The sequence below is a fragment of the Rissa tridactyla genome, chromosome 16 (genome assembly GCF_028500815.1).
Source record: "Rissa tridactyla isolate bRisTri1 chromosome 16, bRisTri1.patW.cur.20221130, whole genome shotgun sequence".
Classification (NCBI taxonomy): domain Eukaryota; kingdom Metazoa; phylum Chordata; class Aves; order Charadriiformes; family Laridae; genus Rissa; species Rissa tridactyla.
In genome coordinates, this window is record NC_071481.1 from 2414782 (window position 1) to 2434897 (window position 20116).

Sequence of the window (20116 nt, forward strand, 5' to 3'; positions counted from 1 at the left end):
TTTACAGAACAAAGTGTTATTTTGCATGAGTCGGGTGCGAGGATCTAGCCCTGAATTAAAGAGTGTGTATAAGTACCCACAAATTTCATTGTCAAATAATGGAAGTTATTTGAAGTTATTAAAGATGCCTAACATATTAGGTTAGCCTCTGAATAAAAGATGGCAAAAATATCCAAAGCAACTGAGTAACTTAAAGCCATTTATGACATTTTTTTACTTCACTCAGCTATTTAGGGACAGATGCAAATGGGATATTTTCAGACGCGCACATGGTAGACTCTCACTGAAAATTAACAGAACAAATTCTAAAGTGCTTCCTGAAAATGGAGCCTGAGTTCTTTCATTATCAAGCACCTTTAAAATTTTTCCCAATCCAACATAGAAAGCCTGAGCTTTCCCTGTGTTTCTAAATCACTTTTGTTTATTTTTGGGCCTATTAAACTAATGAATGTTTTCTGTGTTCAAGTGTTTAACCTTTCATTAGCTTAGATCTGAAATGTAATACAGTCATTATTAACAATTCAGTAGAATTTTATGTAGTATATTTTATTTCATGCTGTGACTAAGAGCATTGAAATGTTTTCAATACTTTATCCAAGACAAATAATAATTTAAGAAAAAGCCCCCACTCCCCTCTCTTCCCTTTTACTTTGTTCATGAGATTTTTGTGATTAAAAACTCCAACTTTACCACTACTGTTAAACTTAGACCATCCCACAGAAGGCCAGATGCAGAAAATCACTTGTGTGCAAGTGAGGAATTAGCTCTTCCGTTACAAAAAAGGAAATTGTCTGAGTGTGAAAAGCCAAATCTTCATTACTGATCAACCCTTAAAGTGGAGGAAAACCATGGTAATTTAAGATTTAAACTTTTGCAGCAAATATGTACATATGAAAAATTGTCTCATGGTAATACAGGAAATAAGGTGCTGGGATTGTTTGGCAGAGTACAATTATTACTGCACCAAATCAGACTGGTAATAAATTGCTGCTTTTAGTAGGGATCACAGGACTTTCTTGACTTTAGAAATGTCTCAAGCTCATTGGAAAATGTTTTCAGAAGAGATGGTTCAATACAGTTTCAGCAAGGGCTTTTTAGTTTGTAGGTATTGGTCAATTTGTAGCTCTTCACATGAATTTTCTTTTTTTTTTTTTTTTTACATTGTGTATGCAACCCAGTATATAACATTGACTGCTGCAAAGGCTGCTGGGAACACGGCTCTGGCATATATATCAATGGTATCAGCGTCAATGGGCTTAAAGAGGGACTTCAGACCGCTCTTTTTGTCCAGTTTCATTATTTGCTGCCGTTTTGTCTCTCCAGTTTCTATTTCTATTGTGCCATATGATCCAGGCAGGCTTCTGGGAATTCGGTGCTGCCTATTGGAAATGGCCAGTTCCTGGTTCACACCAGCTATGGAAAGGGAAAACAGAACAATGGCATTCTTCACGTTTACCTGTAAAGGAAAGAGGAGAACCTATAATAGCAGTTTATAGGGCAAAAGTAGTGTACTTCATCCAAGCTAGCCATGATACTGACATGGTGACATTCCTATGGGAGTCATAAGCGCTGAATGGCATTTATCACTTGCTTTGGTAGAGGACTGCTGAAAGACTGTGCTACCACGTCTGAATTCTGGTTATAATTTTACACGCTTTGAATTAAAAAGGCACCATTGAGGCAGCATGCTTAGGTCCTCCTGACTGAAAAAAATTGAGTGATTTAAAAGAGACAGTTATCCCATTCTGTGGGCAAAGCCAATAGGCAGTTCTCAGACTCTTATCAAAGCTGAGACAATGAGAAGGTGGGACAGAAAATTATTATGGATAAGTTGTATCCGCTACAAATATCAAAGGGTCTAGATATATTCTCAACATGTAAGACGTACAAATCTGGCTCAGGACACACTTTGCCCCTCTTCTTACTCATTATCTCTTATTCTCCATTTCCTATCTTAAATACAGCAACAAACAACGTAAGAATATGTTGTCTTTAGTGCTAACCATGCTGCAAGGGCATATTAGCAGTTTCATTTGGTTGCTTGTCCTATTAACCTGAGAAAAGAATTAACCAGGACATTTTTATTATGTTTTTCAAAGGGGGTAGAAGAAGGTCGTAATGCATGGTGATTGCTTTTGCAAAGTTATTCACAGCATTACGCTTACTGACCTCTGCACTCTGCCTTCTCGCCTTTATCTTGTTCTTTTGCTTTTTCATGTAGTCAGCATTGAAATGTGCAAATGCATATTCTACCAGTGCAGCGAAGACAAACACATAGCAAATCCAGAAGTAAACATCAAGCGCTTTGATGGCAGATGCTCGTGGTAGCGAAGACCGGGCACTGACCATCAGTGTAGTCATAGTAAGAACAGTAGTTATACCTGCAGAGTAGTGTGAGAAAATTTACTTAAATATCATAGTATACGCTATAGTAAGTGTATTTACTAATCTGAAGCTGAGGAATACTGTCATAGTAGAAGCCCCTTGATAGCGTGGTTTCTGATTTTCAAAACAGGGGAGCTTGTAATGTTTGACTAAGGAAGCTTTGAACATGTTGTCTTTGGGTTCATTCTAGATCAGGACAAACAAAACCGGAAGACTTAACCCTCAAAAAGTTTTGCATCTGGACTTGCAACCCTTACTAAGGAAAACAGATCCACCAGATCTAGGAATATTTTTTTGTCACTGTCCCAGTACCTTCAAATCAATTTTTTCATGTATCTGCCTCACATTCACTGTTGCTTTTAACCATCTTTAGATTGTTATTTTCTGTTCTTTACTGAGGTAGCTGCTCTGATAGCACGGCAAATTAAAACATGAGGGAAATCTTTTAAAGGGCCCTCTCTTCTGCAAATGTAACCATAGCATTCATAAATGCACCTTTATAGAAAATGAGGATTATTAGGGAGCATAATTACAACTTAGCATATCCTTCCCTTTTAGTTCCCCAAACTATCTGTTTTACCTAACGACACTCTGGCAGGCACAGCTGACTGACTGATCCAGAAGGATACCCATGACATGGCCACTAATAAGATGGAAGGAACATAAGACTGAATGATGTAAACTCCTCGATTTCGCCGAAGGTGGAAGTGGAGACTGAGCCTGGGAAACTGACCTGCTGGAAAAAAGAGCAGACAAAGAAAGATTCTGACTGTGTGAATTACAGTTAAACTGATATTCAAAATAGCATTTCCTATAATGATACAGATCTACATTCTTAAACATCTTTAGGACAAGGATCACAAAAAGCTTTTTTGAATGTTTTTCAATTAGTCTTCATAAACCCTGCACAAGGCACTGCAGTTCTCATCAGCAGTTAGCTAAGAATAGGTCAAATGATTTGTCTCAGGTCATATCAATGCCAGATCTGAAAATAAAATCATGAGTCTTCTTGAATAACAGTATTGCTTCAAAATGTGTACTGTCTTATCATCTGCTGTAGAAAGTCCTCCAGATACTAAATTTAGATTTTTTAAAAGGCCAAGTTAATTTCAAACTCAAAAAAAGAGCTTAGAGGAGATGTGCAGCATAAATGAGAATCCGAATACATGAAAGAGGATGAAAAATCAGCAGGAAAGAAATGACTCCAATCTTTTACAAACATTGCAGTAAACCCAGTGATACGCATACACACCACTGACTTCTACTGGATAGAATTAGAATATTCTGACTGTACGTCATAAGCCTTATAACATCAGGGCTAATGGAAATTTTTCTTTATCTGAAGTTGCAAATTAGGTCAAGAAAATGTGAGCTATACCTCAGGTGTTTTTTATCAAGTGCTGTCTGGCTTGTGTCCGTGGAGTATTTTGTCAAACATACAGAACTAGAGGACATAATATGCTACACTGGCTACCTCAAGGCTCAGCAAAAGTTGGCATTTTTTTCCAAGTCTACGCTAAAGAAAACTCTTATCAGAAACCTGACAGGTTCTTAAATTAGTTACTTAAGAAGAGGGATTTTCTGTTATAGATATAGGAGGTTTCCCTGTGCAGGGAACAGTCAGATACTGTCCCTGAATTGAAGACAGATCCTGTTACCAGATTTGAAGTTCATCATTTCTGTTGTGAACTGGTAATTGGTAATTGTGAATTGAGCAAGTTGCAGCTTATCCAGCCCATGGATCTCCTCCTGGTTTTCTGACCAGTGGTAGACGATGTCCTCTGAAGAGTAGCCATCTGCCAAAAGAAAGCTGAATAAATACAAAGTTTGAGGAAGAAATTAAGCACTTAGACGACTCGTAGTGGAAGTACTCTAATTCCTCTGCTATGTGGATTTTCATTGGTCCCATTGCAAACATGCTGTGATTCCGTCTGGATAATTCACTGTCCTGGCAACATCTATGTTGCCACTGTCACATTGGGCTAGCTTTCCTACAGGGGGAATAATCCAAGTTGATTCACACTGACTAGCAATATGTGGTATGGCACAATGCGCTTCAGGTTCATGAGAAATATTCGGGTTATCTCCCAAAAAGCTCATTTGCATACTCATTGAAAGTAGAGTAACTGTTATTGTAGCACTCAAACTAGCCTGCTGCTCCTGCACTGTGCTTGGATCTCAGTCACAGAAATTTCTGTTTGTAAAAGAAAATAACTACTAAATCTAATCTATTTACGCTTGTCCTACTGAAGACAGATCATAGTGTACTGAAAGCCTATCTCAAGTTCACACAATGATTTTATGGGACAGGTACTCTGTATCAGTCAGGCAGTGTCAGGGAAACAGATTTCCTTGGTCAGGGATTCCCCCAGTGCCCTCAAATCCATGGGAAATGGATCTTTGCTAGTTTTGCCAGTAATGGACAACTTGCTGTCAACCATTAATTTGTTTAAAGAGGCTTTATTTCTACATGTTTTTTTCATTGAAATCAAAAACCTCCAATTCAATGAAAAAAATTCACCCACCCCCAAAACCCCCTGCAGAACTTGCTGGGAGAGAGAACTGTTTGCTGGTTCGCTGGCTGCTGCCTCTGCATTTGGTGATTACATAAGTAAAACTGTAGATTGCTATTTTTGACAGGATAAAATGTTATCATGGTTAATTGCCTAGAAAACAAAGTCGGGGTAAAAAAGAAAAAGAGAAACTTGCATCAATAGGCCACTGGATCTGCTCAGAAACTGCTATTCACAAATCTCTGGAACCCTCAGGACTTGTAGAGTCCTTGATATAAAACTCACAAAAAGCCAAATCCATTGCCATTGATTGGGTGGCCCCTGTTTGTTTCAATGGTGCATTTAATTCAAAAGTATTAATGCTCATGGGAATTACATGCTGATAAAATACAGATTGGACAAGATAGAAATTCATTCTTCACCCTCCTTTGTGAGTACAAATGAATTTAAGCCAATCCATGCCGCATTGTGATTGATTTCTGTGTAACAGATACAGGGATGCCTAGGCAAGCTAAACGGCTATGTATGGCTTAGTCACAATGGCATTCATTAAAAGCAGGGAATTCTTTCTTTTTCCCGTTTTCTCATAAAGAAAAAATAGCACATCAAATTTTGCCTGTGGGCTTCTCTACTTATTCTCACTGGATTTGATGCAAACCTCAGTAATGCTAGTGACTGTCACAACTGCATTAGGTTTTACATGAAGCACAAAGTTACAGACATTTGTCAGTAGAACTGTAGGTTGTTCATCTTCACTAAATTAAATCTGTAGTTTTTAACTGGATCAGAGCTGAACTGGTATTGAACAGTCCATAGTCTAACGACCAACACAGAGAATGAAGGGATTCATGTTTGTACCCTTTATTTCTAAATCCTAAGGCACCCTTTACATCATTGACTGAAGCAGAATCATTCCAGCAAACTCCACCAAGCAAAGTATCATATGTGCAGGCTTTAAAAACAATACAGATTATACAAAATGCTGTACTCAGCCCTTACAGCTCTCCAAATCCAACATGCATTCTTGCTCATCCATTGGATACTTGGAAAGGTCCATGTCACAGGCCACTGTTGAGGTAATCCTGTTCCAAGCAACGTGAACACCAGTTAGCTGCATTCAGATAGAGCCTTTTCCTCAGAACTCAAAGACTAAATGGAAAACTTTGAAACCTTAATACTAATACAGGAAACTATTTTCAAAGTCCTTATGGATATTGTCTTTACTACGTCTGTGGGAAACCCAAAGGTGGGGGGAAACTGAAGAAAAGTCAAGTCTAATGTCAGAGGATGCTTCAGCTATTTCTGATGATAAAAAGTACTTTTCTGAGTCAAATCTGCTCCCTTCTGCTGTCCCCAAGATCACTATCTATACCTTAAGGGTGACTTCAGACTCAAAATTTCAAAGGTGAACACTCACTCATTTTTAGAACATTACACAATTAACTTTAGAAATAGTTACTGAGTTCTAGCAAGAACGCTCTTCCAAGTGAGGAAATAGTACTTTTTCTGTTTGAAAGATAGGGAAGCTGAGCCTAAATCAGGCTCATAGTTCTCTTGGAAAACAGCGAGAGGGTGGAGAACAGAATCTTTGCTCTGTAATCAGCATCTCCTTGCCCGATGACCAAATAGTTATGAGATACTTATCTCCCATTAAGGACATTCTGAAAATGATCAGTGATTACTCAGTAGAAAATGTGTTAGTTTTGCCAAAGATACCTTCCTGGCGGTGTAATCCTTGTAAAGCAAAGGGATCTCTGATAGTAGTCACCAGTACTTTCTTCCATTTTAAATTAATAATTATTGTAGGAAATCCTCCTAGGAAAGCTGAGTGATTACTTTATAGTCTCTTCAAAAAGTTAATACATGATAGAGTACACTTGCACTCTTTTTCACTCACCTGATGCTGTACAAAATGACTCCATCTGGCTGGAGCCTGATAAGTTTGTTTTCCACAGTCACGTCATGGAACCAGGCAGACTTGGCATTTACTATGAAAGTATCTGGCAACCAGAGCTTGTCCACAAACCGGCTGTCTAAGCCCAAAGTTTCGTTGGTGTGGTTGTAAGACAGACGGTCATCTCGCCAGCTCTGGTGCAAAAATACCGTCATAGTATATTCCTATGACAAGAGAAATCCCAATTAAAAAGTGATGCTAAACTAACACATGGTCAAAAATCATTGTATTAGCCTAGAAATGTATTGTTTCCTGTGCAAATAAGTATTTTTATACTCAGTCAACCATAGAGCTGCCCTAGCATTTTAATTTCTGTCATACGCTTCTACCATGGATAAGCTTGGGCTTATAAAAAAGTGATTTGATGTCAGTGTGATATATAACAAGTTACAAGAGTTTCGTATGTCTTAATGAAGAAAATCAGTAAGAAAATCAGAAATCTACACAAGTACAACTTTTGTTTTTGAAGGTTTTTACAGCAAAACTAAAAAATCAGCTGTTGTGCAACTGTAATGAAGGGAAAGAATGTAGGGAAAGTCAAAGTTTTGGTTTTAAAATTAAATCTATTGTGTTTCAGAAACAGAGTTAATTCATGCCTATGCTTGTTCATGTGACTTGTAAGTTGCTATACTCCACTGCTTTACTGAAAGGTATGCACACAAAAAGGAGGAGCATCTCACAATTGTTCCTTTAGCTTCTTTTGGGAAGTATCTGTGGTGAAAAGGATTTTGAACAGAAGTTGGAGTTAATGCTTAAAATCAGGCTTTCTGTTAGTAAGTGCTGCACAGATCCAACCTTGCTAACTGTAGTAAGAAATCTCAGTGACTTATACATGGCTAGATTCTTGTAATTGCCAATGGCTGCCAGAAGAGACTCTGTCTGTGTCTTAAAATACAATGTTTGTTCTTTGCGCTACCTTCTTGTGATAATTTCTCCACTCCAAACATGTTGGGGATCAACTGTGTCTATTTAGTTAGTTTTCTACACTTTCTGTCATTGCAGTACATAAGTTCACAACTTGGTGCGTGTAGCTGATAACGTACCATGTTCACTTCCGAGATGTGATCAATGCTGGCTACTTCAATTGCGAGAGCAACATTAACAGGAGGACCTGAGAAAAAATGTTTGAATGGGGTGATTTACATCATCATAGTACCTATAAAAATATAGATGACCCAAGACTGTTAATTCTTTCATACAGAGTGAATTCATAAAAGTGTTTTCCATGATGAAGTACACTTTCCAAGGAAAATCTACCTTAGTGGAAGAGATTTAAGTCTTTTACAGGTTGCGTCCTCAATTTCCAACAGAACATCTCAATTCAGTGACAAAGGGCATGAAATTCAATCACAACTACTGGAAATTATGGAATCCCTTCTGGAAACCACCTCATCTAGTTTCAGACAGCATGGCTTCAAGCAAGTGCAGAAATTATTGTCACTTAATGTAATCCAAAATTCCTTCAACTTAGAAATCAGTGATTTAAGAACTGTATCAGCAAGAAGACTGTGTTGCTAATTATGTTGTGCAGTCTGTCTTTTTTCAAGATCAAACAAATTGTTGATTGTTATTATTTCCAGTACCCAAGTAACAGACAACCACAACCTTTAATCATGTTCATAAACATTAGAGGGTAGAAGGATTGTAAGAAACAAAAGAGACATTACTCTCAAAGTCTCACCTCCAATCCCAGGCCTGAAATTACGTGCATACCCTTTCATTAAATCATCCAGGTTGGGTAACCAGGATATTTCGATGTTGGAACCTATGTAATCTCCGATGTCATTCATAGCTCTAGGTAAAGAAAATAAATATCTTTTAGAACTTGGCCATGTTTACAAGCAGAAAAATAACAGAAAATGGAAGACATTGACTTCTTTTACCCAGAGACCATGCAGTATAATCAGTTATACTGGTAATTTAGTGAAAAAATACTGCATATAGATAGGAAAACCATTTCAGATATTTCTGTTTAAATCAAAACATTTCAGGCAAGACTATGGCCTCTTCCTGAAATACAAGCACATACTTTTTAAAGGTTTTTTCTTTTAAAAAACAAAACAGGAAAAAACAGATTTAGAAATGCAAAGAAAGCATGAGGAAAACCAAGATACTTTGCATACTGCATAAAATGCATCTGTAGATGCTGAAATGCAGCTATCTGGGTAGCAGGACACAGCAGCTGTGACAGCTCCTAGTGCCACTGTGGAACAGCTGAGATCAAGAAAGCTGGTATATTGCCAAATGTGATGGGAAAACAGTAAAAATTACACAGCTGGAATTTGGATTTAACATCTTCGATACTGTGAAAAGTACCATTGGGCCTCAGAAATATGAAAAACAATCCTAATAGGTGGTGTACAAACACCTGAAAACTGCAAAGATATGGTCAAAAAGGAGATCTCACTTAAAAAGTGAACAGCTGAAAGCATGGAAGCACCGAAGGAGGCATCCCCATGGCCCTGACCCTGCACGGAGCTGCCCGTGAGCCAGACTCAAACCTCGGCAGGAGCGGGCTGTGGCACTGGAACTTGGGAGGTGCTGACCATGGCACCCAAAAGCCCTGGTAGTTCTCCCTGGTTTTGAGCCAAAGAGGTATCTGTCTACGGTCCAAGCAACTCAGGAGCCTCCAGAAACCTCAAGAGGGGCCCATGGTTCTGCAGTGCAAGGAGCTGCCCATAGTGGTGAGTCTGAAGGATTGAACTGTTGTCCCAGGACCTGAGGTGTTCTCCATGATCCTAGAAATGCAGGGACAAGAGCCCTGACTATGGCCCTGGATTTGGGGCCATTCCTGTCCATGGTCTTGAGCAGTGAGCAAGGTATCCATAGCACTGCAATGTCTCTGTCCCGCCCCACCTTCCCAAAGGCACCCCAGAGTTTTGGGCATACAGGGATGGTTCCATCATGCCAGGAGGGCCCCAGGTCACATGCTTGTGCTGGTTTGCACTTGCCAGCACCAGGCAGTGTGGGTGTTTGGCTATCTGTCCTCAGGTCAGGAGCGTGGGATGCCATAATGCACGCAGCCTTTTGTAGTCACTCCTGGGGCCTGAGCGAGCCACCCAACAGGCAGCAGGCTTTGTTTGGGAGGCAATATGTTGCTGTCAGATTTGTGCAGCATGCCACAGTCCCCCTCCCAGAAATAAGCCTCCATCTCTCAGGTCCTAGGCATATGCTTCCTTCCGATCCAGTGATGCTCCTTGAAGACTTTATCACAGCTTCTTGTTGCCATTTTCCAGCATCTGGCAGATGCCAGCCTCTCAACCCTCCTGGTACAAGCAGTTATGTTGATATTCCATAATCTCTTATAAACAAAGCAAGCTTATATTGTCTTCCTTAACTGTTTAAACTGAGCTGGCAGACTTCATTTGAAGCAGATCTGTGCCTGCTCACACAATTTCTCTTGCCAGCGCTGTGATTGACATGACAGGAATGGATAAATGAAGGACTGTGACAACATCTACCACAACTATTTGCAAAGAGAAAATTTGCCAGTGGTTTGAGAGGGCCAGTATCTGAATGCAAGGACCATATCAAAACTGAGCACTGTTTAGCACCTTCCACTTCCACTGAGTCCATCAATAAATATGACATTTGAGAGATATATGTCACTAGTGACAGGAGAGAAACTCGTTAAACATTGGTGAAAGGCTGCAGAATAATATACCATAAACATACTCTGCCTTGGTACTTACGTAACTTTCTTAGAGTGTTCATGCGACATTGACCCACATAAAGCACGTGCTTTTTCTCTCCAGAATATGCCAGTCTGGGCATTCAGCTCAGCACATGCAGTATACCGCTAGCACAGTAGCAGAGTATCCGACAATAACCAACTCTTCTTCTCACAGGGGACTGAAAGAAAAATCTTTGATTGCCCTGGTGATAAAATTCTTGCCCCACACGTATGGAGTTAATTATATAAGGAAGGAGTTCTGGGATTACAATGTATAAATCTAAGTTCTGAGCCGCACGGACACCGAAAACTTACATTAACAGAATTGTTAAAGCTTAAGTGACCTTATAGCTTAGGGACGCTGTCCAAAGTGAAACTTCATTATTTCACGGCAAAATGTTAAAATTGGCGATATATATTAAATTGCATTTATAATGTTTCTTTGCCATGAGCGCACTGCTATATGTTCATCTCAACTGACTATCTCAGATATTTCTCAGGTTCCGATATCGCCTCTGACTAAGGATCTTGGAAGACTCAGAGCCATATTTTCAGCTACATAAATTGGAATAACATAATTGATTTAGACAAGGGCTTTGAAGATTTATAACAGATGTTGACAGAAGTTTTTCCTTCTTTATTGGGTCTCATCAACTATATAAACACTTCTTCCTATCAGACTGCTGTTTCCTATGTGCTGCTCTTTCAATCATCCAACTGTCAGTTTTTACTTAAATGAAATTATAGTTTCATAATACTTGGCAAGATCCAAATGCTAAGGGCTTGCTTTCTCCTGCAATACCATCAAACATTGCTGTTCAGAAATTCTTTCATTTATTTTATTTTACACTGATGACTATTTCTGGAAATACTAAGGCTATCAGTTGATACAGAAAACAAATAATTTTTTTAAATTAAGGCCTTGGCAGATTAGAGAATATGAGACTATGTTGAAAGTATTTTCTTCAAAAATGTACTTATTTGTAACTTGTAAGTCTCGTCCATAGACGCGTAATGGTATTCCTAATCAGTAAAATATCTGAGCTCCTTTTATAGATAAAGAATGATACTTTACATCTTTTCATAATTAAATAACTAGAATATGCTTGATTGAATGTATCTGCCCAAAATCTCTTCGCCTTTTCAGTAGAAGATGGTGCTTTGCAACTCCTGTTGCTAAAACTGCAGCCGAGTTCTGTAAAGTGGTTTGAAAACAATACTCAAGTCCAAAGGTGACTACGCTGAAGAGACCTATCTTGCATGCCTGGTCTGTGAGGGTGGGAGGATCTGGCTTTTGCTTCCTACAAACGCAATCGTACAGAAGTGCTAAGTACAAGTCGTTATAAACTTAGAATACCATGCATATTTATGAGTACTCGACCTGAGAAAAACAACAAACCAAATTCTGCTGCTCCCCTTCACAATAGGTATTGCTACTTGTGTGCATCAAGAACTCATCCCCAGATAACTGTCTTACAGTCAGTCACTTGCTGTAAAGAAGTGATGTCACTATAAGAACAGCCAGGAGCCTCATCTTTTTTGAAAACGCATTTACAGTATGCAGCAGTTATCCTGTGTCAGTATTCTAATTTAATGGCATTAAGGAGAGCCATAGAGCTAAAAGGAAGTTAAAATGAAGAGAGCTGGGTTAAAAACTGTGGGCTGTAGCTTGCCATGTGTCTTAAGCCGATTACAATCTAGAGGGAGTTTTACTTAAATATCCATGACACAATTAAAAAGAATCTTGTTTCTATTATTAATAAAGCCTTAGGGTCAGATCATCAGTGTAGCAAATGTGTTGAAGTTAGTGGAGCTATATACACTTAATACCAGTGGGGGTTATTAAAGTATTACGGCTGAAATAATTTTATGGCTAGATTTACTTTGTTGATGTTTATACTCCTGGTTCATTTTTAATTTCTTTGAAATGGGCAACAAAATTACTCAGTTCCTGCCATCCTCGCACACTAGCATAGGGCTCACAGAACGGCTCCTAGATACTTGAATAGAATACGTGAATCAGAATAACCTACAGTTTCATTTACAAACAGTTACCATTCTTTTAGCAAAAGCTTTTGCTAATATTTGGCTTTCTTTCATGCAGATGATGAAGGGGCTAGAGGAAAATCTGAGAGAGCTGGGACTATTTAGCCTGGAGAAGAGAAGGCTCAGGGGGTTGTTATCAATGCACGTAAATACATGAAGGGAGGGTGTGAAGAAAGCAGAGCCAGGTTCTTTGCAGCGGTGCCCGGTGACAGGCCCAGAGGCAATGGCACACACTGAAACACGGGAGGTTCTGCTTGAACATCAGGAAATGCTTTTTCACTGGGAGGGTGACTGAGCGCTGGGGCAGGTTGCTGGGAGAGGTTGTGGTCTCCTTCCTTGGCGACATCTAAATGCCGCCTGAACATGGTCCTGGGCAACTGGCTCTGGGTGGCCCTGCTCGAGCAGGGCGGGACCAGGCGACCTCCAGAGGTCCCTTCCAACCTCAGCCATTCTGTGATTCTGTGAACCTCTATTGTACCTTTAAACTACCCGGTGATCACTTTAAGCAGACATATTCTTCAAATTACACTTTGTCAGACTGACACGGAGGCTGATGGAGCAAGGGAAATAGTACAGATGCAATGTAGCAGGGGCTGCATGCTTGGGTGTCTGATTTGGCCTGGTGTAAATGAGTCTCCAAGTTCTGCTTGTGTCAGTCTAATATGCACTCTTTAGGTCTAAAGTCATCCCAGGTGCTCCAGCATAGTAGAAATCTCCCATTCTCCTCTTTTTTGTCCCTCAAGACAAACTCAAGAATATTATTCTACCTGTAATACTTTCATTTCTTTTTTATCTGGTGAAGACAAAAGTGTAAATATTAGCGGATAGTATAGCAGTCCTTGGTCAAAAAGGATGACTTTGGAAAGCAGACCTTTATTTTCATGGCAGTTTGTGATCACTCCTTTGAGCCATTCCTCTAGACTTCTGCACATCAGATCGAGTTCTTTAAAGTTACATGAAGGATGGTGGGAGAATTGCATTCATCCTTGATAAGCAGTTGGGATTATATATGGCCTAAAATATTATGCATTTATTCTACCTGAAAAAGGAAGACCAGCATAGAAAAGACACATTGGAAGGGATTAACTTTTCACAGTGTAAGCAGTACAGATTAAAAGAAAGGAAACTACTATTAGTTGATTCAGCAACTTCATTTCCTGACATAAGCTGCTCTAAAGCTTGTTTTAGTAAGAAAAGGACTTTGTAAAATTAAGCTATTGGTTTGTAAAATTCAAGAGGCATAACAGCTCACCAAAAAGCTTATCTTTACTTTGCACCAGCCCAGAGTGGGGTGAGTAGCTGACTGAACGGCAACGTAGTCATGTGTACTAATACCACTCTGGAAAGTCATTCCCAAATCTAAAGCTGAAGAAGATGGTTTTTCATCCACACTCTGACTCTGTACACATCTCATTTCAAGCAGAAATTCTGGAGAATATATTTGCATCTGTACATATCTGGAGTTTAAGCATTGTGAGAACTTCAACAGAGCTCGTTTAGCAGTAGAAAACAGATTACTGATGGTTCAACTATGAAAATAATAGTTAGTTCTCTTGCACACTAGATAGAGGGGAGAGGAAATTGCCATTGATAAACTTGGCAAAACTATGAAGTTCTTCTTTGCCTAACAAAACTGTGCTTGAGATAGATTAGGGAAAGCAACTCAAAGCAATGAATCTCAAATGACAAAGAAATGCGTCTCTTTCAGAGCTAAATACTATCGGTTCTGGAATTGAAAGTACATATATCCCTAAATCTTTTCTATGTGAGCTGACATCTCTCTCCCAGCTGCTGCAGGACCATCGCATTCTGCTAATGTGGGATAATCTGGAGGGGAAGCATCAATCAACTTGGACAGCTCACCTTTAAAGGGCTTGTTGGGCAAGTGAGGTATTAGCCTGTCTTCACTATCTTCCAGAACACTGCTTGGAAACGGTTGCTAGAAATTTATCACTATTACTAGAAAAAATCTGGTAAATATTTAAATTACCGCAAGGAAAGAGGCAATCTATATGTTGTGTGTGAATGAGTGCAGTACAGCAGATGAAGAAGCGATAACATTAGCAATATTATTTTTGCAGAGCAGTGCCAAAAGCTCTAGCAGTGGTGCCAAAAGCTCAGCAGCATCTTTAAGTCAGTGGCCAATGAGATACTGATTTTAGGTCACACTTGTAGGGAGAGTGCACTAACCTTTTGACAAACACGTATAGCAGTAAGATGTGGAAAATCTCTTCTTGCATCTCCTGTTTCTTCTTTAAATCTGCTAACCTGATTCTTTTGGGGACTGTGGCATAGTTGTTATATCAATCTTTTAACCTGGTAGATGGAAATAGCGGTTTGACTGGTACTGAGGACTGGGAATGGAGTACATTTCATTTTCTTTGAGATAATCTTTTGGGGGCAAATGTCCCAGATGTCATTGCCACTCAAGAAAAGTTTTTTCTTGGGAAAAAGACAAGGAATATCCTGCAAGGTCAGTGAACAATCTGGCCTCTGTCAAACTCCAGGATTATCCAGAGCGGTTATGTGTATCCTTCCCATCTGCCATTCCTGACTCTAAGTGAAGCTGGCTGTAAATATGTTTTGTATTTTGAAATGTAATTGAAAAAGCATTAGGCTTAATTCATGGCAACCTTTTGAACACAAAAGCCCTTATTTCCACTCTGTGAGTTTTAAGCTACAGAAAATGGACCTCTCTTTGCATATATTCACGTGTTAAAGCTGCTGTGTTTCCACAAATAGAAGTAAAAGGCTGAGGGAGACACACAACAGAAGGACAATTCTATGCAAATGTATAAAAGTCATTTAACATAGTAGAATCTTAAATATAAAAGATACACCTATTTTTAAATAGAGAATTAAAATCTCTGTCAATAAAGAATTACAAAGTACAGACATACACCCCAAAACTTCTATCTATAGTACTCTTTCCTGTGCAAATGAAGAAATATTTCGCTTAGTGTATTTCAGCAGATAAGCTCAGTCACTGTGACACATTTATTATTGCAGCATCCACAGCATATGAAAGTGATAAAATAATGGAAGCTACAGTCTTTGCCCCAAAGAGCTGTCAATCATATAAATGCCAAATTTCTTGACACTAATCACTGCCTCAAGCAGACCAAAAAACACTGCTTTGTAAAAATATTTACCTGAAAACAGCACTGGCGTTAGTAGGACGTGCTGACTTTGGTTGAATTTGGCTCATTCCCTTCAGTTAATAGCACACATGACAGAGAAACTGCTTCAAATACAGCCCTCTAAACCAGCCTGAAAGGATATTCAAAAACGCTATGAGGAAGCAGGCTATGTGTATTCCCCGCTTCCCTCCTCTGCCAAGCCTTAACATTATTTTAATAGGCATTTTGCCTTTGGGAAGTCTTATGTCACACCACTGAGTTCAGAACTTGCTGAAATGTTCTTCCTTTTTTGAATATGCTTTTGCTTACACCTGTCCATAGAACTCACAAGCAGAGAACTTCGTGGGTTTGGATGGCCTCTGTCATCATAACCATGAATGACGTTACATTTAGAAAACAAAATCTGAGCAATAAAATGTAGCTATTGGCAGTTTTACCCATTATTATAAAAGCACAGCATTAATAAAATATTGCTCTTCATAAAAGCATCTCTTACCAAAAATATGTGTAATGTCATATTCCAGAACTCCAAGGAAGAAGAATGAGGAAGTTAACGTGCTTTTTTGGCCCTTAAAAGGGAATTTTTTTCATAGGTCATCTATGTGTGAGTAGTTTTACCGATGCAAGCATAAAATTTTAGTTTAGTTCTTTTTAACTGATCAGAAGTACACAATAAGCAAGGTTACTCACTTTTTACAAGATTAAACAATGTTCTGCATTAGCCATGCTAAATCCCAATTCTTCAGAAAACTGTTGTACTAAACAGAGCAGTTTTCTTTGGCCATTGAATATCTTGCACTTTGGCATATTTGGAAAACTAATACAAACTGAGCAGTTGGAATTTCACAAGCTAGAATTTGCCTTCCCTTACTCTCTGCCACAAGTATTTATATTTCTAACAAACAACTCATCACTATTGTGTAACTGGAGGAAGAAAGTCAAGTAACTAGGCAATTAATCCAAATATAAAATAATTTATCTGACAAATTAGAGGTTGCACATACCCTAGCAGTTGCTGTGCCAAAAACAGACCTTGAAGACAGAGGCTGAGAAGGCTGACTTTTCCTTAAAATTCTTTTTTTAAATTCTTTTATACTCAAACACCACTTTTCAACCAAAATACTTAATGCTGGCCCAAGTGCAGATAGAGAAACAGGATCACTGAAATTATGGGCAAGATCTTGATGCCCTTAGGTCATAAGCAGTGTTTTCTTTGCCTTCACTGTAATACAGGATTGCTTCAGAGCATGAGGGTGTCAGGATCTGACCCTGGGTAACAGATTCAAGGTCACAGGAGAAATGATTATGTCAGTCCTGAATAGGAGCAGTTGACTTGACACTTCCTCTAATGCAACATCCTTTCCCTTCCCAGTGAAAAAATCAGATCTCACTAATTAATTCCAAAAACTGTAACAGCAATGTTATGTCTTACTACAATTATCCCTTTGCTTCTTATACTCCTCTGAAGCTATTAATAATGTCTATAAGTAGAAGTAGGAAGACCCCTCTAATACCACAGCCATCTCTTCTATGGATGATGTAGGCATGTTTTTACATGCAGCAAGTTCTATTTTACTCCCCCTTATATTTTCATTGCATAATCATGGCAAGCTTTCTCCACACACAGCCTCCAGATCTGTAGAGAATATATAGAGAACATAGCTGGTTGCCTAGCTAACACCTTCAGAATAAATGTGACGGAGAATTGCAAACATGTATCTTTACAATTTATTATTTTAAGAAATGGTTGGCGTTCTTCAGACGTTTTTTCTAAGATCTCTGGCAGTCTCTTCTTCTTATCTCAAGTTCAGGAGACTTAATGAACCCATTAGAAAGGAATGTCTGTATTTTGGGTTTTTTAATTGTGCCCATGGAGGCCCTAAGCAAAGATGCTCAGTTAGTACCCCACTGGTTGTGCTGGGTTTTATGGAAGAGTTTCATGTTCAAGCAGGCCCCCTACAGAGCTGTTGAAGGGGATGAGGCTGCGCTGGGATGTGCAGTGCCATTACAAGAAGTGATTGCCCCCAATTTAGAGTAGGTGCCCTCGGGAAAAGGCTTCCACAGGCATCCTGTTAAAAACACACCCCTTGATTAATCCAAGGAACTGCTGCTCTATTGGCAGAAGTCCATCCTCTGCTAGAAAAAGAAGAAAGAAAGAAAAAAAGATGGGGCACACTGGGGAAACTCTTCAGCCAAGACGCCTTTTTCCACTGCACACCCATTCGAGCAGTTGTAGCCCCTCCGTGGGGAGCATCCCGGGGTGAAGGCGGGAATGGGAGCTATGGGCAGGGGCCAGAGGAACAGCTCCAGCCAGACGTGGCATTTCCCACCCCAGCCACATCGGAAGAATGGCTAAGGCCGGTCTAAAAAAAAACAATAAGGTGTTTTCTTACCTGATACACCTGTGCTGTTGGGTGCACAGTAGAACCAAGGCAGGAAAAACCCAGGTAAGAAATTCCATTTTACTCCCATTTACTGGCAATACACCCATTTAGTGGCAAACAAAACCCAGGCTCCCTGGCTCTCTTGGCAGCTCCAAAGCTCCGGTAGCGTTGCCATCCTTTCTTGCTGTGACAAGTTGAGGCTTAGTTTAAAGCGACGTCTTGTTGCTCAGCAGCAGCGGCCCCCCCAGTCTCCCCGATGCCCGGGAGCCATGCGGGCAGGCAGGGACGGGGCTCGGGGAGCCTCCTCGGCGGGGGTCGCCGGGCTGCGCTCCCCCCGGCTCACTCCCGCTCTGCCGAACCTTCTGCGCCGCTCCGGGAGCGCCCGGCTCGTCCTCCGTCCACTCCGCCCGCCCGCAAGGCTGGTTGCCGAAAATAACCTCCAAAAGGAGAGATTAATCCCACCGAGCGCGGGGGGGAGCAAAGTAAAAGTGCCGCGGAGCTCCTAGACATGTCCTGTGCGCGGGGGGGAGGAGGGAGGCGCAGCCCGAGCGCAGGGCAAAGGCGATTTAGCCATGGAGCGCGGGCGGAGCGCAGCCGGAGGAGGAGCAGTTTGCCCGGCACCGACAAGGGGCTGCGAAGTGGAGGGACCGGGCGTCGCTGTGCGCTGGGAGCCCGCTGCCGCCTCCCCCCGCCCCCGGCCCGCCCTCCCTCCGCGAATCCCGGCTGCACAGCTCCGGGCCAGCGCAGCTGCAGCCCGGCTTCCAGCCGCTTCCCGAGGGAAGAGGGAGCACAGACCGGGGGGGGGACTCCGGCGAGTGGCAGCTGCCACCTCTCCGCTTTCTAAAAGCTGTCCCAGACTGGCGGTGCAGAACCCAAAGAGGCAACCCGAGGTTTTCCAAACTTCTGCCTTGCCGCTCTCAGGTTCCTAAAGGGGCTGCTCTAAAGCGAAACGCTTCAGGTCACTTCAGCGAGCACGGAGCTGTGAAACTGCATTTGCAACGCTCCATCCCACGGTGGCTCGGGGGCTGACATCGTTAGCTCTCGGTAACGTCGTGTCCCTTTCGCCTTTGGTGCCTGGCAAACTCTGGGGACCTCTGCTTGCTCCGAAGGATGGGGACCGACGGCCGGAGGGGCGCAGGGAACCCGGCCAGAAGGCTGCTCGGGAGTTTGCTCTCATCCCGACTTGCAGGTCAAACTCGATTTTTCTCCTCCATGTTCACTCTTTTCTTCTCTCCTCTTCCGCCTCCTCTGCTTTTCGGTGCTGTTCAGTCTAGAATGACAATCTTAAAACCAACCCGCAAAGGAAACACTGTAAAGAAGACATTTTAAAGAAATTGTATTGTAAAGCAAAAATGAATGTGCAGATCCCTTGTTCAAATGAAAGGATGCACCTGGGGTAAAGTGTTTGATTTATCTTTTTGTATGCTTAATTTTGTATCAGTATTTATTTAACACCAGTATTTCAAACGGCAACTGAGGGATGGCAGGTGAGGGGAGTAACAGCCCTGTGGGATCCAGGAGAACAGACGTACAGGTTATCTACAGATTGTGTACATACATACAGACATACACAGTACATACACAAATGTGCATACGCACACGTATAAAATCATATGTCATAAATGTGTAAGAATGATGTGGGGGGTTATTTTCTTTCTGATCTTTTCCTTCCTGTGTGTATTTCAATGGTCATACCTGCAGCTAATGCACATTATGTAGGACCTAAATTTAAACTCAAGTAGTTGGATTGTTGTGGGAAAACTGTTTTTTTGGAGGAGGGAAACCAAAAGATTTTTTAATGGAATTTACAGGATGACACACAGAACAGAATGATTTTGTCTCTCTGTATAACAGAGCAGATTTACACCTTTCAGAATATTTTCAGCTGACTTTTTTTCATTTTCCCCCTAGTCTTAAGGAGAATGTTCCAATGAGCTGTGTACCTACTCTGAGAATTCCTTGGTATTGCTCTTCTCTGCCTAGACAGCTGCCATCTAATTTTCTAGTGAAAAAGAACAGTT

The 20116-nt window shown here is 40.7% G+C and overlaps 1 protein-coding gene and 1 long non-coding RNA gene across 4 annotated transcripts in view; one reads left to right on the plus strand and one right to left on the minus strand.

Annotated features, from left to right (window-relative positions):
• LOC128918236 (uncharacterized) overlaps window positions 1-20116 on the plus strand; it is a 37465-nt gene that overhangs the window by 13201 nt on the left and 4148 nt on the right. The gene's annotated exons all lie outside the window — the stretch shown is intronic.
• GABRD (gamma-aminobutyric acid type A receptor subunit delta) lies at window positions 526-18736 on the minus strand. Of its 3 annotated transcripts, XM_054222180.1 has the most exons (10): window positions 18105-18736; window positions 14762-14887; window positions 8534-8646; window positions 7896-7963; window positions 6796-7016; window positions 5898-5980; window positions 4044-4181; window positions 2966-3121; window positions 2170-2381; window positions 526-1456 (listed from the first exon to the last, which is right to left on the minus strand). In XM_054222180.1, exons 2-10 carry the CDS (start codon window positions 14809-14811, stop codon window positions 1157-1159), a joined length of 1341 nt encoding a protein of 446 aa, XP_054078155.1. In that variant the 5' UTR covers window positions 14812-14887; window positions 18105-18736; the 3' UTR covers window positions 526-1156. The 3 variants fall into 3 exon arrangements, with proteins under 3 accessions (XP_054078155.1, XP_054078153.1, XP_054078152.1); XM_054222178.1 differs by lacking the exon at window positions 14762-14887 and having other exon boundaries at window positions 2966-3118; XM_054222177.1 differs by lacking the exon at window positions 14762-14887.

What these genes read in the sequence shown, in the direction of transcription:
- GABRD (XM_054222177.1), bottom strand. Translation starts at nt 18,202, where the DNA reads ATGGGTGTATTGCCAGTAAATGGGAGTAAAATGGAATTTCTTACCTGG. An exon ending in GTCATTTTGTACAGCATCAG is followed by an intron (nt 5,981 to 6,795) that starts GTGAGTGAAAAA and finishes TGCTTGGAACAG; the next exon opens with GATTACCTCAACAGTGGCCT. An exon ending in GCCTGCCAGAGTGTCGTTAG is followed by an intron (nt 2,382 to 2,965) that starts GTAAAACAGATA and finishes ACTACTCTGCAG; the next exon opens with GTATAACTACTGTTCTTACT.